General features: G+C 36.8%; 1 protein-coding gene across 1 annotated transcript in view; it reads left to right on the top strand.

Moving 5' to 3' along the window:
* ACADM (acyl-CoA dehydrogenase medium chain) overlaps positions 1 to 23,108 on the top strand; it is a 33,488-nt gene that overhangs the window by 7,904 nt on the left and 2,476 nt on the right. Inside the window, exons 5-11 of the mRNA XM_078451780.2 lie at positions 1,276 to 1,376; positions 2,247 to 2,327; positions 9,687 to 9,817; positions 13,564 to 13,672; positions 18,132 to 18,272; positions 18,852 to 18,947; positions 22,805 to 23,053. Of these exons, the coding sequence (XP_078307906.1) occupies positions 1,276 to 1,376; positions 2,247 to 2,327; positions 9,687 to 9,817; positions 13,564 to 13,672; positions 18,132 to 18,272; positions 18,852 to 18,947; positions 22,805 to 23,053 (908 nt within the window). The remainder of the gene's footprint in view (positions 1 to 1,275; positions 1,377 to 2,246; positions 2,328 to 9,686; positions 9,818 to 13,563; positions 13,673 to 18,131; positions 18,273 to 18,851; positions 18,948 to 22,804; positions 23,054 to 23,108) is intronic.

Genomic DNA, 23,108 nt, shown 5'->3' with positions numbered 1-23,108 from the left:
GTACACATTTTTTTACATTTTATTTATTTATTTTTAACATTTATTTATTAATTTTGAGAGACAGAGACAGAGCACAAGTGGGGGAGGGGCAGAGAGAGAGGGGGGGTGACACAGAATCCCAAGTAGACTCCAGGCTCTGAGCTGTCAGCACAGAGCCCATCGCGGGGCTCAAACTCACTAACTGCGAGATCGTGACCTGAGCTGAAGTCAGATGCTTAACTGACTGAGCCACCAAGGGCCTCTGTTCTCATTGTTTTTTAAGATTATTTCTTTTGTGAGAAAGAGAGAGAGACAGAGGTTACGCACTCGAGCGAGTTAGTGGGGGAAGGGCAGAGAGTGAGAATCCCAAGCAGGCTCCCCACTGTCAGCATGAGCCTGATAAGGGGCTTGAATTCATGAACCTTGAGATCATGACCTGACCAAAATCAAGAGTCAATGCTTAACCGACTGAGCCACCCAGGAGCCCCACTTTGTTCACATTTTTAATCCTAGAATGTATATGAATAGGAAAAAATTGCAAAACTCTACTTAGTCTTTCAAATATTAGTTGCCATTTATGTAAGTCATTTATGATAAAGGGCTTTTTGCCTCTATCTTTGTCTTTAGACTTCAGTATTTGCCTGCTGTTAGAAACCTTGTACTAATACCTAGAGGCATTTTTCCTTCTTTAAACTGGTTTCAACTATAACTTTATCCCTAAACGTTGGTAATTTCTCTCTAGAGTTGGTTTGTTGCAATTAATTCTACCTTTGATTTTACATTTTGTTAAGACTTTTTTTTCCTGTGAGGTTGTCACTCCTTCAGGTAAAAGAGCCAAAGTTTTGGCACAGTTGAATCAAGTTTTTACAAAATCCAGTTGAAACAGGAAGACAGGTCCAGGTTACAAATAGAAAATTTTTTGAAATATTTAAAACTTATTTTGAATAAATATAATTTGTTACTGTGCTACCCAGAACACTTTTTTAGTTTCTTGTTAATTAAAATAGTTCACCTTTGGGGCTCCTGGGTCACTCAGTCAGTTAAGCATCCAACTTTGGCTCAGGGCATGATCTCATGGTTTGTGAGTTTGAGCCCCTCGTTGGGCTCTGTGCCAACAGCTCAGAGCCTGGAGCCTGTTTCAGATTCTGTGTCTCCCTCTCCCTCTGCCCCTCCCCAGCTTGCGCTCTCTCTGTCAAAAATAAATAAACATTAAAAAAAATTAAAATAGTTCACCTTTATTTCTGATGAGAAAATACTACACATTATAATGGGCCTTAAAACATTTTGATACTACAGGAGGTCTTGGACTTGGAATTTTTGATGCTTGTTTAATTACTGAAGAATTGGCTTATGGATGTACAGGGGTTCAGACTTGTATTGAAGCAAATTCTTTGGGGGTAAGTAAGTTTCTTATAAAATTAATTGTATAACTCAGGTGTTAATGAGATAGTAATGCTAGGTTAGTTTAGCTGGTGCAACACAATTTTCTTTCAAATGAACACAAGATTCTGCAGTGAAGGCTAGAATTCTTATTCCCAGAATTGATCATTCTGGCCCTGTTGTCTCCGTACTTGTAGTCCTCCCTGTCCTTGTGGGGAAACTGTACACTTTGGCTGCTGCTTCAGTGGCAGTTTTTAGGTAAGGGCAAGGCGAAAACCCAGCATTCAGGAGAAGGTTCAGGATGGCTTATTGCCACTGCTGGCAGTGCTGAATTTAGTGAGCAATTCTTAAGAGACTTGATCATATATACCACATCATTTACCTAAATTTAATTCTTTGTGCATGTTACTACAGTAGATTTTTTTTTTTTTATAATTTTTTTTTTTTTTCAACGTTTTTATTTTTGGGACAGAGAGAGACAGAGCATGAACGGGGGAGGGACAGAGAGAGAGGGAGACACAGAATCGGAAACAGGCTCCAGGCTCTGAGCCATCAGCCCAGAGCCTGACGCGGGGCTCGAACTCACGGACTGCGAGATCGTGACCTGGCTGAAGTCGGACGCCCAACCCACTGCGCCACCCAGGCGCCCCAACAGTAGATTTTTACATACTGTATTACTGACAAATCCTGTATAACTTTTATGAAAATACTGGACTAACAGATTTATTTCCTTATGGTTTTAACTGTCTTAAAGGAAGAATAAAGGCCAGTTCTTTGGATTTACCCCTAGGGAAAAAGTAGTTCTCTGGTTTTGAATTATAGAATCTCTAAATTTACATACCTAATAAAAATATCTTGCTTTTTTCAATGTCACTTTTCTGTGGTAGCAAATGCCTGTTATCATTGCTGGAAATGATCAACAACAAAAGAAGTATTTGGGGAGGATGACTGAGGAGCCAATGATGTGTGTGAGTATGTGCGGCTACTCCTTTTTCCACATTTATTTTTTTTTTTTTATTTTTTTACTTTTTTTTTTAATTTTTTTTTAACGTTTATTTATTTTTGAGACAGAGAGAGACAGAGCATGAACGGGGGAGGGTCACAGAGAGAAGGAGACACAGAATCCGAAACAGGCTCCAGGCTCTGAGCTGTCAGCACAGAGCCCGACGCGGGGCTCGAACCCACGGACCGTGAGATCATGACCTGAGCCGAAGTCGGACGCTTAACCGACTGAGCCACCCCAGGCGCCCCTCCTTTTTCCACATTTAAAGAAGGGAACAAGGGTACTACTACTCCTTTCCAATCAATGTGTATACACTGGGCTAGAACACATTAAGACAGAAGTTAGCAGCATATTTAGGTATAATGATGTTTCTGGGATGCCAAGAAAGTGTCATAATAATCCTCTTGCTTATTTTCAAGAGAAAGTTGTCTATTTAGGATGTTTCTGGGGTTCCAGACAAATGTTATAATCTTCTCCTAGCTCATTTCCAGGAAAGAAATACCTGTTTAACGGAGCACTCTGCAGTTCAAGAACTGAGTGATTGTGTCAGGAAGTTCAGATTGAACGTACGACAATAGATGTTTGAACTAGTAGTCTTTTGAACTAATAAATTAATGGGACTGAAAAGTTATTTTATTTGTTGAATGATTGAATGACTTGAGAATCTTTATAGATTTTATTTCATTCTCTGGGTACTACTCAACAAATTTTTAAATTGGATCAAAAAAAGATATTTATAGGGGCTCCTGGCTGGTTCAGTTGGTAGAGCATGTGACTCTTGATCTCAGGGTTGAGAGTTCAAGCCCTGCATTGGGCATGGAGTCTATTTAAAAAAAAAAAAAAAAAAAAAGATATTTATACATATATACACACACACAGAAGATCTATTTTGAAAGTGTCTTTACATAAGGAATTTGACTTCTTTTGTTTATCAGTTGAATATATTTTCAATCTACAGTGTGATTGTGATCCCAAAATAGAGTAAATGGTTACTAGTTTTGAGATAAATGGTAAAAATTGGTCTGAAAGAGTAGAAAGTAACATTTAAAAATCAATGTTTTTAATTTTAGGCACCTGAATTTTAGGCAAACTGCTTAATAAAAACATTTATATAAATCTCTTAATTGGTAACTTTTCAACAAATGAGAGTTTAGGAGACTAATTCTCAGTATTGTCTAAGAATTGGGTGAAAATTTAGATTGTATCCTGTAGCATATATAATACTAGAAATAGGGTAAAAAATTATAGCATAGAGATGCCCAGAACCTACCCGAATGTACTGATAAGAATATTTGTAATTATTTTATTACTTATAAATTGGTATTTCTAAGATAAAAGTTTTTAAAAATAGTTCAAACATTTTAAACATTTTTTTGGCTATTTTGTTATGGATACCTTCAGTTTATGTAAAAATTATTCTAACTTCTGAATTAATAAAGGTTTACTATACATTTTCCCCGTTTTAGTGCATAATAGCAGTAAATGTACTCAAAATATGAAGTCAAGGGTGAAAATGAAAACAGTCAGTAGACATACTATGTCTTGATTCACAATTTACACATTTAGCTCCCAATAAATATTTATAAAATTATACTACATATAATGTGTTTTATTTAAATTTCTTAAAAAATATTTTTAACTTTTTTGATTATAAAACTATGGTCCCTCAGATAAGAAGTTAAGTGGTCTTGGGGCACCTGGATGGCTCAGTCAGTTGAGCGTCCGACTTCAGCTCAGGTCATGATCTCGCAGCTCGTGAGTTCGAGCCCCATGTCAGGCTCTGTGCTGACAGCTCAGAGCCTGGAGCCTGCTTCAGATTCTGTGTCCCCCTCTCTCTCCGCCCCACCCCTGCTTGTGCTCTGTCTCTGTCTTTCAAAAATGAATAAACATTAAAAAAAAAAAAAGAAGTTAAGTGGTCTTCCTCTCTTGTTATATTTGCTGTCAGATATTTTGTGTGTGTGTCCTTGGGTGGGCACAAACCATGCTGTCAGATATTTTAATACATATAAATGTATTTTTAATAGTTACAGTCATATTATATATGCAGTTTTATATCCTGTTTAACATGAGCATTTTCTTACATAATTTTTTAAATACTGCTGTGTTTTGAAAAATAAAAAATATATTTTATTATATTTATTACTGTATAATATGTCACCTAATGGATGTACTGTAGTATAAATTATTTCACTATTCCCTATTTTTGGATATTTAAATTCCTTAGGTTTTGGCTTTTAAAAATAATGTCATGGTAAACATCAATACAGAAGAAGTTAATACAAGGTTTTGGATTTAACTTTGCAGTACAGATACACTGTCATTGCATATTCATAAGACTTAATCTCTTGCTTGGTGCAGTCAGATATACTCTGGATATACATCCTCAGATATACCGAGGAAGCAAGTACGGAGATTAATTAAGGGCACTATAATTATTTTTCAATACCATATGGTATAAGAAAACTTTCAAAAATGAAAAGTAATTCTGTTGTTGCATAGATATTATTATATAAACTATTAAAATAATAAATTGAAACCATATTTCTATTTTCAGGTTTTGGGGGGGGATTTTAAGTAATCTTTATTACACCCAATGTAGGGCTCAAACCTATAACCCCCAGATCAAGAGTTGTATGCTCTACTGACTGAGCCAGCCAGGTGCCCCACAGAAACCATATTTCTTTTTTCAAGAATGGAGTAAGTATTTTAAATGTATACCTGAAATATGTGCAGTGTCAGACAGTTAGGAACAAGTATTAAACTGTTAGAGTAAGCTTGTTATGGGCAGGACTTAAGTAAACTTACTTTTCCAAGCATGGTCTTAGAACCTAGAAGTCTGTAAAAAGCTTGGTGATGGTGCAGAAAACTACTGCCATAAAATAATGCATTTCCAGTGGAGCTTAGAAGTAGCTGGAATGCAACTGAAACAACACTGAATCTTGCTTCAAGTCTTGACTCAGCCATATAATAGCAATGTGATCTCATTTGGTCATTTAACCTCATTGTCTCTTCTGAAAATAGGGAGTATAGTATTCAAAAGGGATATACTAAAGATAAAACAAAATACTTGTTTTTCTAAATAGTGTTCCTTTTGCAAAAATATATTAGAGAAGTTTCCATCGTACCTAATGACCAGAGGAAACTTCATTTCTCTTTAACTGTTACTCATTCATTCACTAATTTACTCAGTATGTGAATTGCCTGCTCTATGCCAGACTTCAGCTTATAGGCATTTCCCACCTCAAAGTTATACTTTTAACTAGTGTTTTTTTTGGCAAGATGGAAGCAGAGATCTAATTTTACAGTCCTCCATTAGTAATTATTTGAACCCCAAAGCATGTGGTATAGTATTTTTTTTTCTGGTTTTATCTTTATTTTCACCTCACTGCAATTTAAAAAAAAAATGTATTATATAAACTACCTGAAATCACTCTAGAGTATAAGGCAAAAAAAATTTTTTAATAGAAAATAAATGCAGAACTTCTTTGTAAAGTGTAAGGTGGTGGTATCATCACTAATAGGTTACACTGTTGTACTCCTTCATTCAAATGTCTTAATACTGTGCACCAGGGAATAAAAGTGAATAAATTTCGATCCTGGTCACAAGAAGTTAACAATCTGATAGACTCTCAGATCCTCATCCACAATGTATTAACTTACTATGCGTAGAATTATGCAAATAAGCAAATAAATTATGCATAAAAATTACTAATTTACTTGATTTTTCTGGTTTGAATGGCAGCATTTACATATTATAAATCAAACTAGTTACAATAGTGAGGATGACAAATGCCAGAGACATACTTATTAATAGGCATTAGGGATGCCAAATAGTGTACCTTTCCTACCCCCAGGAAGCTCTGATACAGCACAAGGGAGAAACACATGAATGACAATAATACTATATATAATACCATGTAGTGTGATAAAGAAGAAAACAAGTTGCAGTTGAAATAAAAAAGAAGGCTTCTGCTGAAAGAGCATTATAAAATTAATTTTAATTACTAGGAAGCAATCCAATAAGACAACTCTGAAGAATTATCTGTAACAAGCCATTTTGTATAGAAACACACAGATCCGTATACTTCATAAGTTCTAAAAACTTTGCCTTATTATAAAGTAGAGAAATGTCTAATAAGAATATTTCAGGGGAAAAAATTCCCACTGGTGGTTAAAATAAAATTTTAGTCCTTTACAGAATTATCTTTCCTGGACAGCTCATTGATACAGTATTTTTTGTTGTTGTTATAATGCTGAAAACATCTTTAAATCTGTAGGTAAGAGATCAGTCTAGTTAACTCCTATGACACCTGAATCCCCTCTATAGCAACCCTGTCAAAAGGCCATCTTGCTCATGTTTTCAGTTTTCATGCTTGCAAGTCGAGCCTGCTGAAGTAGTTCCATCCGGAACATTTCTGATAATTAGAAAGTGCTTCTAGATTATGTGGTCCTGAGGAAAAAGATTCTGTCATTTTTTTCATAATTTTGCCACTTCACAGTATAATAGATATTCAGTAAAAGTTCAAATGATTTCACTGTAGTTCTGTCAATTCAAATTCTCTCCCTTGGCTGTATAGCCCTTGAGATATTTGAATATAGTTATCATGTAAATCTTTTCTAAGCTAATTATCACCAATTTTTTTTTTAATTTTTATTTTTACAATAAAGTCCCATCATTAGTAACCACACTCTGAAATACAGAGTAAATATAATACTCTAGCATGAACTGATGAGTACAAGGTTGGAGGGTTCCATCACTCTTTTTTTTTTTAATGTTTATTTTCGAGGGAGAGAGACAGAGAGCATAAATGGGGGAGAGGCAGAGAGAGACACACAGAATCTGAAGCAGGCTCCAGGCTCTGAGCTGTCAGCACAGAACCTGACATGGGGTTTGAACTCATGAACCATGAGATTGTGACCTGAGGCCAAGTTGGATGCTCAACCGACTGAGCCCACCCAGGTGTTTCTCTATCACTCTTATTTTAGGTATTTTATTATTTTATTTTATTTATATTATTTAGATACTGTTGTAAACATAGCTTATAGCATTAGCACTGTTGACTTATTTTTTTTAAGTTTGTTTATTTTGAGAGAGAGAGAGCATGAGTGGGTGAGAGGCAGAGAGAGGATGGGAGGGAGAGGATCCCAAGTAGGCTCTGCACTGTCCGCGCAGAGCTGAATGTGGGGCTAGAATTCACGAACCTTGAGATTATGACCTGAGCCACAACTGAGTTCAAGAGTTAGACACTTAACTGACTAAGCCACCCAGGCACCCCTAGCACTGTTGACTTATATAAATTTTACTCTTGACTTAAATTATCAAGTTCGTTTCCTCATCTGGCATTAAGTTGTAGTATATTCGTTGGGTAGTCTATTAACTCTAGTTTCAGCCCTGACTTCTCCCTTGAGCTTTACTCTTCTATATGTACTTGCCTTTAGACATTTTTTTCTTGTCTAGACTTAAATAGCTTAAACTAAATATGTCCCAAACCAAATTGTCTTCACTCCTTAGAACTACTTCCTTTCTAGGTTATCCCTAATTGGAAGTTGCCTAAACTAAAAAACTTGGTGATCATAACATCCTCTTTAGCTCCTGTCATAGACTCTGGGTCTGGAGTTCTCTCTTGTCCAGCAAGAGAGCGGACACAAGATTAGAATGCAAGAGAGGCTAATACCTGAGAGGAGACAAGAGCCCTAAGGGTCCTTGCTCCGTTTTTATTAGGATCAGAAGGCTTACAAGCATGATGGATGTGCACACAGAGACAATGAAACTGTGAACATTAACTCATGGGTGTGGAGGAAGGGGGGGTTTAAGATATTCAGTATTAGGGGTTTGAGTCAATACAAAACAAAATCCTGGCACTGGGTGGAAGGTTGTTAACAGACGTGAGGCACCACCTCTGTTTACCTAAACTGGCCTAGGGGACAAGAAAGACAGAGCATGCTACCTCAGGGTCAACAAGGCACCTTTCTTTTGCTAACTAGGCTCTGCTCTGGGCAACTTCACCCTGCTGTAGTCTAAAGTCCAGTTTACCTGTTTACCTACTTTGGTCCTTCCTTTTTGTGAAAGCAGCTTTCTGCTATTGTACAAAGTTGAGGTGTGCTAACGCCCTGAATACCTAATCTTGTTTACTTCATCTTGGATGTTTTCATCCTGAGATTTCCTATTCCTGTGCTTTTGTCCTATACTGGGGGCCTTTGCTCTGTTTACCTAATGCATTGGTAATGCATCTTGGATGCATTCATGCTGTGGTTTTCTATTTCTTTATGCCTTGTTAACCTATCTGTGCAAACTCAGAGAATTCCTAAGCTTGTTCCCCACAAGCTCCCCAACATCCTATTTAGTCATCATGTCCTGTGGATTTCACACCACAGTTCTCTCCATTTTTTCTGGTTTCTTAGTTAAAGCTTTATTTCTTGCTTGTACTATTGCAAAGCCTTCTAATCTGTGTCTCTGACTCCAGTCTTATGTGGATACTTCTGCTATTTACTAGCTTTGTGAACTTGGGCAAATTAGTCTCACTATGCCTCAGTTTCCTTATTTGTAAAATGTAGATACCTGGTACCTATGCCATATGATTTGTTATTCCCCCTTAAATCCACCCTTGATAGTATTGGGGTATTTTTTGTTTTTTTAAGTAGGCTCCACACCTAACACGGAGCTTGAATTCATGACCCCAAGATCAAGAGTTGCATGTTCTACTGACCAAGCCAGCCAGACGCTCCAACGTTGGGTTTTTTTGTTTTTTTTGTTTTTTTGGTTTGTTGGGTTTTTTTAGTAGGTTCCAGGCCCAACATGAGGCTTGAACTCACAACCCTGAGATCAGCTGTTTCACACTTCACATTCTAGTACTGAACTGTAGTAGTTTCTTCTGTACAACTGCTATTTTATTGCCTTAGATCTGCTTGCCTCACTTACTCATCCTTAAAACTTATCTTTTCAGGGGCACCTGGTTTGCTCAGTTGGTTAAGTGTCTAACTCTTGATTTTGGCTCAGGTCATAATCTCACAGTTCTTGGGTTCAAGCCCCACATCAGGCTCTTCATTTGTGGAGCCTGCTTGGGATTCTCTCTCCCTGTCTCTGCCCCACCCCCACTTGTTCGTTCTCTCTCTCTCTGTCTCTCTCTCTGTCAATAATAAACTTTAAAAAAATAAATAAATGTTTTTACATTTCAGCAGTTTATTTGATTCTCTAAGAACATAATATTTTTAGGTATTTAAAAATATTTAACACTGTGGCTTGAAAAATAAAATACACTCCTGGTTTTAAACATTCACAGTCTAATAATATTTAATTTTTTTCTGTTGTTTCCATATATTTAAGGCCTACTGTGTAACAGAACCTGGAGCTGGCTCTGATGTTGCTGGTATAAAGACCAAAGCAGAAAAAAAAGGAGATGAATATATTATTAATGGTCAGAAGATGTGGATAACCAATGGAGGAAAAGCTAATTGGTGTGTTGTTTAAACATCTCTGTATATTGCTTGTTAATTACTTTATATTCAAAATCTTCCCTCCCTCCTTTCATTTATTATTAAAACACCACAATTAAGGTAAGTTGTATTCATGAAACTAGAATGTCCGCAAAAGATCATAAATAGTTCAATATATAATGTTTATTTTTTAGAGAGAGGGAGAATGTGAGCAGGGGAGGGGCAGAGAGAGAGGGAGACACAGAATCTGAAGCAGGCTGCAGGCTGCAGGCTGCAGGCTCCAGGCTCCAGGCTCAGCACAGAGCCTAACGCAGGGCTCTAACCCACGAAACGTGAGATCATGACCTGAGCTGAAGTCAGATGCTTAACCGACTGAGTGAGCCACCCAGGCACCCCTAGTTCAATATTTTTAAAACTAGTTTTAGGGGCGCCTAGGTGGCTCAGTCGGTTGAGCGTCCGACTTCAGTTCAGGTCATGATCTCACAGTCTGTGAGTTCGAGCCCTGCATCGGGCTCTGTGCTAACAGCTCAGAGCCTGGAGCCTGCTTCGGATTCTGTGTCTCCCTCTCTCTCTGACCCTCCCCCGTTCACGCTCTGTCTCTCTCTGTCTCAAAAATAAATAAAATCATTAAAAAAAAAAAAAAAACAAACTATTTTTAAGCCTTGAATTATTTCTTCAAACTAACTCTTCAGAGGTTTAATTTGTAAAAGCAAATAGAACAAAAACACCTGCTCTGGTTGAATGTGGTTAGGAAAGCCAGAGCTCTGTCTGCTTGGCTCTGTCCTCCACATCTGTACCCTATACCAGTACCTCCTTGAAAATGTTCTCCTAAGACTGAGGAAAAAGGAAAACCATTGGCAGGGTACATTTCCCTGGTTCTGAACGATAAGCAAAGGCAATCTTAAAACTCAGATTGTCTTTTAGAGGAGACAAAGTATTACTGCAGTGAAATCTAAAGGTCCAAATGTATAGGTCCAAAAATAATGACATGAAGTTCAACAAAGGATCATAAAATCACTTGTATAAATATAAAGTGTTGAAGAACATATTTATACCATTACTTTTAGAAAAAAAAAAAAAAGTAGATAACTGTAGTTTTAGTAGAAATCAACAGTGTGATGTACCTGCCTTTAAGAAGCTAACCTAGGGGTGCCTGGGTGGCTCAGTCAGTTAAGCCTCCAATTTCAGCTCAGGTCATGATCTTATGGTTTGGGAGTTTCAGCCCAACATCAGGCTCTCTGCTGTCAGTGCAGAGCCCACTTCGGATCCTCTGTCTCCCTCTCTCTCTGCCCCCTCCCCCTTTGTACTCCCTCTTTCTCTGTCTCAAAATTAAGTAAACAATTTTTTAAAAAAAGAAGCTAATGTAACTTCTTGCTGAAATGATAGAAGTATAGCTAGCACAAATGAGGAAAAAAATGGTAACAATTATGTAGGATACATTTTAAGAGGTATATTGACAAAATGAAATAAATTCAGAAGCAAGTAAGTATCCTCCATTGGGAAGCATCTAGAAAATATGTGCTGTGAAGAGTAAAGGAATTAAGTTTGATTATTTAGAAAATTTTTGAAAGTTTTGAAATAATGTCACACAGAAAGAAGAGCAGGTTTGTGCATTTGCTTTAGGAAGCCTGTTTAGAATTAATGGGTAAAGGTTAGAAAAATGAAGACTATAGCTCAACATAAAGACAAGCTTTCCAACAACATTGCCATCTAATGTGTGTTAGGTTGTCATGGAAAATAATGTATTTACCCATCACTACAAATATGCAAGAATGTAGACAGAGACTTCCCTAGAATAAGGACTCTGTGGTGATTGGAATAATGAACCAAAAGGGCTATCTTTCCTTGTCTGCAAAAATTCTTATTCAATATATATGTGTGTTGGGGGCTCCTGAATGGCTCAGTTGGTTAAGTGTCTGACTCTTGATTTCAGCTCAGGTCATGACCTCACAGTTCATGAGATCAAGCCCTGCATTGGGCTCTGGGCTGACAGCACAGAGCCTGCTTGGGATTCTCTTTCTCCCTCTCTCTCTGCCCCTCCCCCATTCATTTGTGCACTCTTGCACTCTCTCTCTCAAAGTAAATACATAAACATTAAGAATATATGTGTGCACGTGTGTGTGTGTGTGCTCTGCAGTGCAGTTTTCTGGCAAGTAAACATTTTTCCTGGAAATGAGCCTGCTGGGAAGTTATTTAATTTAAACATAACCCCTCTATGACTGTCCAGTACTAAGGAATGCTAGATCATTATTTTAAAGTCCTTATAACATCCAAAAGTAATAAAAAAGTGAAGAAACCATTCAAATTTAACAAATTGAGAGAAATTTAACGGTGCAATTAGAAGTTTACATAATTTTGAGGCTCCTGGGTGGCTCAGTTGGTTAAGCATCTGACTTAGGCTCAGGTCATGATCTCGCGGTTCGTGGGTTCGAGCTCCACATCAGACTGTGCGCTGACAGCTCTGAGGCTGGAGCTTGCTTCAGATTCTGTGTCTCCCTCTCTGCCCCTCTCCAACTCACGCTCTGCCTCTCTCAAAAATAAAACATTTAAAAAAATTTTTTAAAGTTTTCATAATTTTAAGAACTCATTAAGTACAACTCGTAGTAAAACAAATTAGGTAATATGTGAAACTAGAAAACAGTTTTACTCTTTTTTACTATTAAGTGAAATTGTAGAGTGAATAATTTATTAATGTTAAGCATAGAAAATAAATTTGGTATTTAAGGAATTCTTTTAAAATTCTCCTATATCAGGCTTTTTAGAACATGGGTTACATGGATATTTGGATGTTTTAGTTTTCATACTTCATGTTCCATTTTAAAATCTTCCTGGGAAAAATTCTTCTGGAGGGAAAACCTAACAAATATTCATAACAACTCAGTATAATAAAAACACTGATTTTGCTGCAAAAAGAGGATAGTAGGTAAAATGTAGGGGTCATCATCTCATATTATTCCTTTCACAGGCAGCCCTATTTATTGTTCTTTTCCAGATAGCTTGTCCTTTAAATAATGAAACTAGTTTTGGGAAAGAAAAAGTACCATTTCCATCACTACACATACTTATTTTTTATATTACATAATCTAAAAGGAATACAAGGAATTTTTACTTATAACTCACACTTCTAAATAAAGTTAAATACCATATTATTTAAGTAGACCTGGGTTGGGACACTTGGGTGGCTCAGTCAGTTAAGCGTCTGACTTAGGCTCAGGTCATGGTCTCGCAGTTTGTAAGTTCGAGCTCAGTGTCAGGCTCTGTGCTGACAGCTGGGAGCCTAGAGCCTGCTTCCGATTCTGTGTCTCCCTCTCTCTCCGCCCCTCCCCCTCTCATGCTCTATCTCTGTCTCTCAAAAATAAACATTAAAAAAACAAAAAAGTAGACCTGGGTTAAAATACTAGCTCTGTCACACCATGAATATGACTCGAGCAAGCTTCTAAATTTTTTTTTAATGTTTTTATTTATTTTTGAGAGAGGGAGTACATGAGTGGGAGCTGAGAGAGGATCGAAAGTGGGCTCTTGTGCTGACAGCGGTGAGTCTGATGTGGGGCTCGAATTCAACAAACAGATCATGATGGAAGCCAAGTCAGACACTCAACCGACTGAGCCACCCAGGTTCCCCTACACCTCTCTGATTCTTTATTTCATCATCTGTAAAACAAGGGAATAATAATTGGGGTTTTGGGGGGAATTAAATGAGACAGCCATCAGTGTGTGTTATCTGTTGATGTCATTATCATTGTATTTATATCATGTATATATATTAGGTATTTCTTATTGGCTCGTTCTGATCCGGATCCTAAGGCTCCTGCTGGTAAAGCCTTTACTGGATTTATTGTGGAAGCAGATACCCCAGGAGTGCAGATTGGAAGAAAGGTAAAGTGTATATTTATCAGTGATTAAGGTTTCAAATACTATTTTAGGTATACATTTCAAAATTACTATTTCAGTTTCCTTTATTGAAACCATTTTTTTTGTAGTAAATTGCAAAAAAATTTACTGGTTTTTGTTTAAGTTTTTATTTTAATTCCAGTTAACATACGGTGTTATATTAGTTTCAGGTGTACAATCTAGTGATTCAGCACTTCCATACATCACTCTGTGTTCATCACAAGTGCACTCCTCAGGGGCGCCTAGGTGGCTCAGTCGGTTAAGCGGCCGACTTCGGCTTAGGTCATGATCTCGCGGTCCGTGAGTTCGAGCCCCGCGTCGGGCTCTGTGCTGACAGCTCAGAGCCTGGAGCCTGTTTCAGAGTCTGTCTCCCTCTCTCTGACCCTCCCCCATTCATGCTCTGTCTCTCTCTGTCTCAAAAATAAATAAACGTTAAAAAAAAAATTAAAACAAAACAAGTGCACTCCTTAATCCCCATCACCTATTTAACCCATCCCTAAAAATAAAACTGTATTTTGGTGTTATCAGGTGAAATAGTCTATATATTGCTGAAGATTTTAAGTTGAGGATAATCCTTTTGATTCATTATTTGAAAAAGTGGCCATTCATGGTGCCAGTCTATACAGAATGGTAACAACAGCTGTGAGGGTTACTGAAGGAGAAATTAAACTGTTATTTATATGGCCTGCCCAATAATAGAGTTTTAGACATTTCCAAAGACGTTCCCACTCTTTTCCTTCCTCACAGCAGCCTTTTAGGTTAGGATAACTGGGATTATGCCCCTTTTTGATTAAAACAATACCTACGGTCATAAGAGAAAAATCTGTGCCTTGAGGAAAGTGTGGAAATGGTAAAGAGCCTTGAATGTGGGAAGGCAAGAAAAATTTTATTTAAATAAGAAAAGGTAATTTAATGTATTTGAAAATGATTATAATTTGAGTGTGTGGAGATAATTTAGCAGTAGCATTTAAAGTAGACTAAAGAAAAGAGTTTAAAATTTAACAAATCAAAGTAGGAAAGAAATGAAGTCATTAAAGTAGTCCTAGTGAGAGGTAAGTAAATATGATTAAGATTTAACTCTGAGAACAGGAAGAGAAGACTCAATTTTACAATTGTAAAACTCTTCTTTGCAAAATGAATTTGTAAAAAAGAAAACCTATTAATGACCAAATAATGTCTATATTGAAGGCAAAGGAGAAATTATGGAGGTTTATTAAGAGTTCCTAAAGGTTACATGAATATATTTTCTTCATGGGGAATGGCACATATTACCCAGTGAGATATTAGACTAAGGGTGGCGTAACCTGAACTGGAAAGGCTAATCTGAATTGACCAACTTATGCAAACTTCTGAACCAGTCATGTGTATTCATATAATACACGTTTTATTAAAAGCCATCAGAATCTTTCTGTTGTACCCACGCCTCTTGAAAATGGAAACATTTGGGGAAAAAAAAAATGGAAACATGGTAGAATATATAAGAGAGGTAACTTTTCTTTTAGGTCGTAGAATATTAAAGGTGGAAGATGTACACGATATTTCAGTCTGTTTACTGAATATTGAAACGGAGATCCAAGTAAATTATTTACTTAGTGTAACACACTCAGAGGTGGAGTTGAGATCACTACTGAGGTGTCCTAGGAACTTGCCCAATGTGGTTGCTGACACTATTTTTCTCTATTTTAAGAGTAGATATTATAGACTGCACTTTATAAATAAAACTATAATGAGGTTGTTGTATATAACAAAGTATAAGAATGGATGTGCTTCTTCCAAGCAAATTTTTTTTTTAATGTTTATTTATTTTTGAGAGAGAGAGAGAATGAGCAGGCAAGGGGCAGAAAGAGAAGGAGACACAGAATCTAAAGCAGGCTTTACGCTCTGAGCTATCAGCACAGCCTGACATACGGATCGAACTCATGAATGGCGAGATCATGACCTGAGCCAAAGTCGGACACTTAACCCACTGAGCCACCCAGGTGCTATTTATGTTTTATTCATGTTTCTTTTTTAGGGATGGTTGCTAGAAAACTTAGGGCCAGTTTTTTTTTTTTAATGTTTATTTTTGAGACAGAGACAGAGCATGAACGGGGGAGGGTCAGAGAGAGAGGGAGACACAGAATCTGAAACAGGCTCCAGGCTCCGAGCTGTCAGAGCCCGACGCGGGGCTCAAACTCACGGACCATGAGATCATGACATGAGCCAAAGTCGGGCGCTTAACCAACTGAGCCACCCAGGCACCCCACCACTTAGGGCCAAATTTATGGCCATCTCTAGAAAGTGTGAAGGACCAAATAGCTTATACTTTTTTCAGTAGTAAACTCACTTTCCATTGTATTATGTTGTTTCTAGTCTCATTAATTTTTTCTCAGTTTTCTCACTTAAAAAAAAAATCTCTAATTCAATAAATACTTATTATTGAGTTAATACTTAGCACTATTATGGTGTTGGGGATACTGTATGGATCAAAACAGACAAAAATCCCTGCCCTTGGGGAGCTTACTTTCTAATGAGAGAGATAGATAATTATATTGTATAAACTTAAACTCCTTAAATCTTTTTTTTGAAATATATGGGCATTTTACAAATTTGTGAAATTTGATATTTAAAATTTTTTTTTGTTTTAGAAATTATCTGGCTTGAGATGAGTCCAGCAAGCATTTTGGTTTTAAATGCTCTAGTGTTTGGGGTGAGTCTGGGAAACAGGATAGAGTAAACTGTTTTCATAAACAGTGTTTTCTCATTATATTAAGTAAGGGTCCAAGGCACTAGAGTTTATTGACTTATAAAGACAAAAAAAAAAAAAGATGTTGGTTTCTTTCTTGGTAAAACTGTATATTATTGTTACTATTTCTTCAAGCCTAGAAGCGGATGATTAATATTAAAACAAGAAAGCAAAAGAGCTCATTTACAGCTATGTATTCCCATTTCCCCTGCTTCTATTACTGCTTATTAAAAATTAGATTAAAATGTTTTTTCCTTAAGGAGAAGAGTCACAATATCTGCAACTCCCTCTCAGCTATTCAGCAAATAATGCCAATAGTTACACACACAAAACACAGAAACAAAGCAAATGTGACAAAATGTTAATGGGTGAGATAAAGGGTACATAGGTATTTGTTATACTACTCCCATAGGCCTTCTGTTGGTTTGAAATTTTTTGAAGTAAAAAATTGAGGGAATATAGCTACTTGGGTAGTTTCTTATAAAGTTAAATATTCATTTACCACATACCCAGCACTCTTAGGTATTTATCCAAGAGAAATGAAAACAAAGGCCTATACACAAATGTTTGTAGCAACTTTATATAATTGCTAAAAACTGGAATAGAAGGGGAATGTCCATCTGGTGAACAGATAATGGATATGTGATCCATCCATATAGTGGAATACTACTCAGCAGTAAAAGAAATAAATTACTGAGCAGAAGCAATATGGATGGATCTCATAAGCACTCTGCTAAGTGAAAAGTCAGGCCTAGAAGGCACTTATTACTCATTATTATTCTACTTATATGATATTCTGGAAAAGGAAAACTTATATGGACAGAAATCAGATCACTGGTTGCTTCAGATTGGGTGAAAGTAAGGGTATTGACTAAAAAGGAGCACAAGGGAATTTTTGGGGGTGCTTAAATAGTCTGTCTTGACTGTGGTAGTGGTTCCACATAATGCATTTGTCAAAATTGTTAGAAATTTTAAAGAGGGTGAATTTTCCGGTATGTAAATTCTACTTCAGTAAACCTAATTTTAAGAACAAGTTGGTACATTACTTTGCTTGCTAGCTCTATTAAGCTGAAGTTAAACATCCCAAATCAGATTATGTTTGCTAAATGCTTTTGCTGACATTCATGGTAAAAAAGATAGCCTTCAAACATGATAAAACTTGTCTTTGTAAGGTAATATGTACATGTAGACCTTTAGAGTATTGTTGGTTTCAAAGTTTGGGGAACAACTGTTTTAGACTAGGGGTTGACAAACTTTTTATAAAGATCCATATTATAGAAGCGCCTGGGTGGCTCAGTCAGCTAAGCTTCCAATTTCGGCTCAGGTCATGATCTCACAGTTCATCTGTACTGACAGCTCAGAGCCTGGATCCTGCTTCAGATTCTGTGTCTCCCTCTCTCTCTGCCCCTCCCCATTCATGCTCTCTCTCTCTCAAAAAATAAAAGTAAAAAAAGATCCAGATTATAAATATTTTAGACTTTGAGAGCCACAAGGTCTGTTTCCTAGCTACTCAATTCTGCTGTATCAAGAAAGTAGCCATAGATTATACGTAAACAAATAGGTATTGACTCTTCCAATAAAGCTTTCTTTACAAAACAGGCGTAAACCATTGTTTGTCAACCCGTTTTAGATAATTGCAGAAAATCCTAAAACAGGTTAAAGCAAAAATTCATGCTAGCTCAAAAAGTGTTCCTTAACATACATTATTTTCCTCATTAGGAATTAAATATGGGTCAGCGATGTTCAGATACAAGAGGAATTGTCTTTGAAGATGTGAAAGTGCCTAAAGAAAATGTTTTAATTGGTGAGGGAGCTGGTTTTAAAATTGCAATGGGAGCTTTTGATAAAACCAGACCACCAGTAAGTAATATCAATGACCTGATAATCTTTATAGGATCTTTTTTTTTTTTTAGGATCTTCTTTTATTCATTACATTCAGTAGTTTTATTTATACATGGCATATCTGGTGTGTATTTCTTTTTAAATATCTACTTCTTTTATTAAGGATGGAGAGATACTGTCATTTTTCTTTATTTTTTAGAATTCTTCAACTGTCTTGCCACCTGTTATTTTAGCAAATACAAGATTATTGTAGTCACTGCTAGATTTACAGACAGGCAGTCCATACTTAATCATTCCTGCTAATAGGTGCTCATTTCCTTTTCCCTTACTCAGTAGGAATATTTCCCCTAAGAAGCTTTCCCTTGTTAAACAGAAGAAATGACTTGTCTCTAGGGTATGGTCTTGTGCCTCACTAATGCCTTTAATTTATACAATATAAATTTAAATGCTTGTTCTCCCCCATCCCTTCTTTTGTGGCCTGAATGTATAGTCATTTTCTCTTTGTATAATCCTTCACTTAGAATTTACGCAAATGGCCGTTGTACTGTGTTGTAAAGACAACGTGAATTTTTGCTTCGTAAAATATTAAACCAACAGGTAGCAGCTGGTGCTGTGGGACTAGCACAAAGGGCTTTGGATGAAGCTACCAAGTATGCCTTGGAGAGGAAAACTTTTGGAAAGCTGCTTGTAGAGGTAATTTTTATTTTTTAATTTTAATTTTTTTTTTTTAATTTATTTCTGAGAGAGAGACAGAGTGTGAGTGGGGGAGGGGCCGAGAGAGAGGGAGACACAGAATCTGAAGCAGGCTCCAGGTTCCCAGCTGTCAGCACAGAGCCCACCGTGTGGCTCAAACCCACGAGATCGTGACCTGAGCTTAACCCAATGAGCCACCCAGGCACCTTTAGAGGTAATTTTCACACTCAGATAAAAATCTGAGTTCAAATCACACTGAAATTAAAATCCAGAGTCCTTACAATGGGCTTCTATCAACCACACTGGCCTTTTGCTTGTATTTAATTTTACTCTTCCCCCCCCCCCCCCCCCCCCCAAAATCTACTTCCTCACTCATTTCACTAGAGAATCTACCCTAGTCACTCAATGAAAAATAGTATCTCCAACGTTCTATATACTAATCCCACTTGTTTGGTTTTTTTTTCATAGTTCTTAACACCACTCGACATTATATCATGTATGTGTTTGTTTATTATTTCTCCTAACTCACTTGAATGTGAGCTCCACACAGGCTATGGATTTGTTTTGGTAACCCTTATACTGCTAGTACTTAGGATATATTTCCACTATGAACTTCTATTTCATGCATTCAACAAATAGTAATTGAACACCTACTATATTAAAATACTAATAACTGGATGCTTTCTCTGTTCCAAGCACTATTCTAAGGGTTTTACATGTATTAACTCATCTAATCTTCACAGTACTGTGGAGTGAGGACTTTTAGTCCCATTTACCACATGTATAAACATTACATCCAACCTCATATATAATGGAAACAAGATTTGAACCCAAGTAGTCACTTAAAGAGTGTGTTCTTTTGCACACTACATGTGCTATTTCTGTGAAAGAAAAGAAGTTTGACATAGTCTCTGTGCTCAGAGACTTTGGAGATTGGAGATATGATACATATCTTAAAACAAGTATTAAGAAATAATACAGAGCAATATAAGATTAAATCTCTAAATGAAAGCTATGGACAGGGTTAGAGAAACCAAGAGGAGAGACTGTTGTGGGTGGGCCAGACACATTACAGGGATTCTGAGTTGTATTTAGAACGGTTTCTCAAAGCATAGGCTGAAAAGAAACTGAATGAGACTCATTGGGATTTTTTCATCAGAATCTCACAAGAGAAGAATGTGCTTCTTACGCCAGGTTGCCAAGGCTGTGGTGAAATAAGTGTTTCTATATATGGCCAGTGGAAATATAATTTGGTGTAACTTTTATGAACCATATTTTTGCAATATATATCAAAATTACCTAATTTTGGGCCCACAGTACAGTGGTTATCCTACAACTCTATTTCATAAGATAGGTATCTTTCAGATATACTCCATATGGACAGTATAACATACCTATAGCTTATTCATTTCAGCATTTTGTAGAAACAGCCAAATATAGAAACAACCAAGATGTTGATCATCCATACAGTGGAATACTTTGAAGCTATAAAAAAGGATAAAGAAGCTCTTTATGTATTAATATAGAAAGCACTCAGATTTATTGATAAGAAAAGCAAGGGGCGTCTGGGTGGCTCAGTCGAATAAGGTCTGACTTTGGCTCAGGTCATAATCTCACGGTTCATGAGTTCGAGTTCTGAGTTGGGCTCTGTGCTGACAGCTCAGAGCCTGGACCCTGCTTCAGATCCTGTGTCTCCCTCTCTGTCTGTCCCTCTCCCCACTCACACTCTGTCTCTATCTGTCTGTCTCTCTCTCACAAATAAACATTAAAAAAAATTTTTTTTAATAAAAAATAATTAAAAAATAAAAAATTTTAAAAAAGCAAAATGAAGAACCATCAACATAGCAGGCAAGTATATGTGTAAAAACGGGAGAGACTATGGATGTATATGCTTATCTGTGTATATAATATCTCTGAGAAGATGAAAACAGTTCATCTGTTTACCTCTAGGAAGGGGAATTAAATGGGGTTGGGGAGGACAGGATGATAGAAGGAAGAAAGGTTAAAATTCAAACTGGTGGATGGATTACCTATTCAAAAAACAGTAAAAACTAAAAACAAAACAACTTGAAAGAATCATTGGCTTAGAAGAATGGGCACAATCAGGCAGGTAAGGGAGGATATTACTCTCCTTGTTCCACATATGAATTATTTACATTAATAATTGTCTCCTCTTAAGACTCAATTACCATGCTAATCTCAAGCAGCTTGTCACATTCTAAAGTAGTGTGTGTGTGTGTGTGTTTTAATACAGTAAATATAAGAAATTGAACAGCTTAGTTTTTTGTATGTTGTGACCTTTGGTTCATATTAGTCTGTACACAGTCTATAAGTTGTATGGTTTTTATAACCTCTTGGTCTTCAAAACCCATTTTGATGTTGCCTACTACAGAAAGCGTCTTCTTAATCATTTTAGTATTTTTGTTTCTGAATGCCTATAAGCCTTCTTTTAATATGTATTATTTTAAAGCATATGTTCTATTCCATGTTCAGTGTGGAATAATTTATGTTATACAGTGTGTGTAAAATTGAGTAATAAAATTGCTCCATGATCCCATTGTCCAGAGATAATTACAGTGACCACCTTGCTGTATATTCTTTGTTTCTATGAATTTATTTTTCAAAAGCTTCAACCATACAGTATGTTTGAAATTTTTACTAATCAATACATGGTGATGTATTTCTATCCTATACCATTGTGGCCATACAACTCATAGGACACTTACTGTCTTATTGAAGGTACTTGTCTTAGGTCTCCTCTTTGATTATGAACCTCTACTAGAGGGAGAATAAGAAGCATCTTTTATTTGTCTTTGTCATGGCACTTACTTTCCTCTGTCAGCATCTGATACACTGCCACATTATTTTTCACTGTATCTATAATAATGTTCTTTGAAAAGTCCCAGCAGGGGCACGTGGCTGGCTCAATCGGTAGAGCATGTGACTCTTGATCTCAGGGTTGTGAGTTCAAGTCCCATGTTGGGTATAGAGTTTACTTAAAAATACATACATAGATACATTAAAAAAAAAAAAAAGTCCCAGCAGATACCCAAAAGGATACATATAATTTTCGTGGTATTTTGCAAAAATGCATAACTTCATTCCAGCTCTGAGAAAACATCAAACAACCCCAAGTTGAGGGACATTCTACAAAAAAACAACCACTCAGTGTTCTTTAGCAGTGCCAAGGTCATGAAAGACAAGGAAAAATTAAAGAATCCTAACAGCTTGGGGAGACTAAGAAGAAATAACAGTTGAAATCTTGGATGGGATCCTTGAACAAAAAAAAAAAAAAAAAAAAAAAAAGGACATTGGTGGAAAACTTGGCCAAATTTGAACAAAGTTTAGAGTTTAGTTGATAATACCCTAGTAATATTAATGGTTAATATCCTAGTTAATATCCTAGTAATATTAATGGTTGATCATTACATTATGGTTAGGTAATATGTTACCATTAGAGGAGGCAGAGTGTAATTTTTTAAGTCTAATATTAGTTTTAAAGTTAAAATAAAAAAAAAAGTTCCAGGAGAAGAATGTTTAAAAAGTTTTTTTAGTGGGGTGCCCGGGTGTCTCAGTAGGTGGAGCATCCAACTTCTGCTCAGGTCATGATCTCACCTTTCTGGAATGTAAGCCCTGCATGGGGCTTGCTGCTATCCATGAAAAGCCTGCTTCGGATCCTTTCCCCACTACCCGCCCTCCCCCCCCCCACCCCCCACCCCCACCCCCACCCCCCCACCCCCCCCGCCTGCCCCTCACCCTCTTGAGTGCTCAAGCTCTCTCTCAGAAATATATTAACATTAAAAAAAAGATTTTTTAGTTAACAGATACCCTTAAACTTTTTTTCTGTTTAATTCTAGCACCAAGGAATATCATTTTTGCTGGCTGAAATGGCAATGAAAGCTGAACTAGCAAGATTGAGTTACCAGAGAGCAGCTTGGGAGGTTGATTCTGGTCGCCGAAATACTTACTATGCCTCTATAGCAAAGGCATTTGCTGGAGATGTTGCAAATCAGTTAGCTACTGATGCTGTGCAGATTTTTGGGGGCAATGGATTTAATACAGAATATCCTGTAGAAAAACTAATGAGGGATGCCAAGATCTATCAGGTAAGGTCAAAAATGATTTGTTGTTTTTAGGTAAAATAATATTCATAGATGACAG

Source organism: Panthera onca, chromosome C1 (genome assembly GCF_046562875.1).
Source record: "Panthera onca isolate mPanOnc1 chromosome C1, mPanOnc1 haplotype 2, whole genome shotgun sequence".
Classification (NCBI taxonomy): domain Eukaryota; kingdom Metazoa; phylum Chordata; class Mammalia; order Carnivora; family Felidae; genus Panthera; species Panthera onca.
The sequence above is the reverse complement of the archived record's forward strand: the minus strand, read 5'-3'. Positions and strand labels throughout refer to the sequence as shown.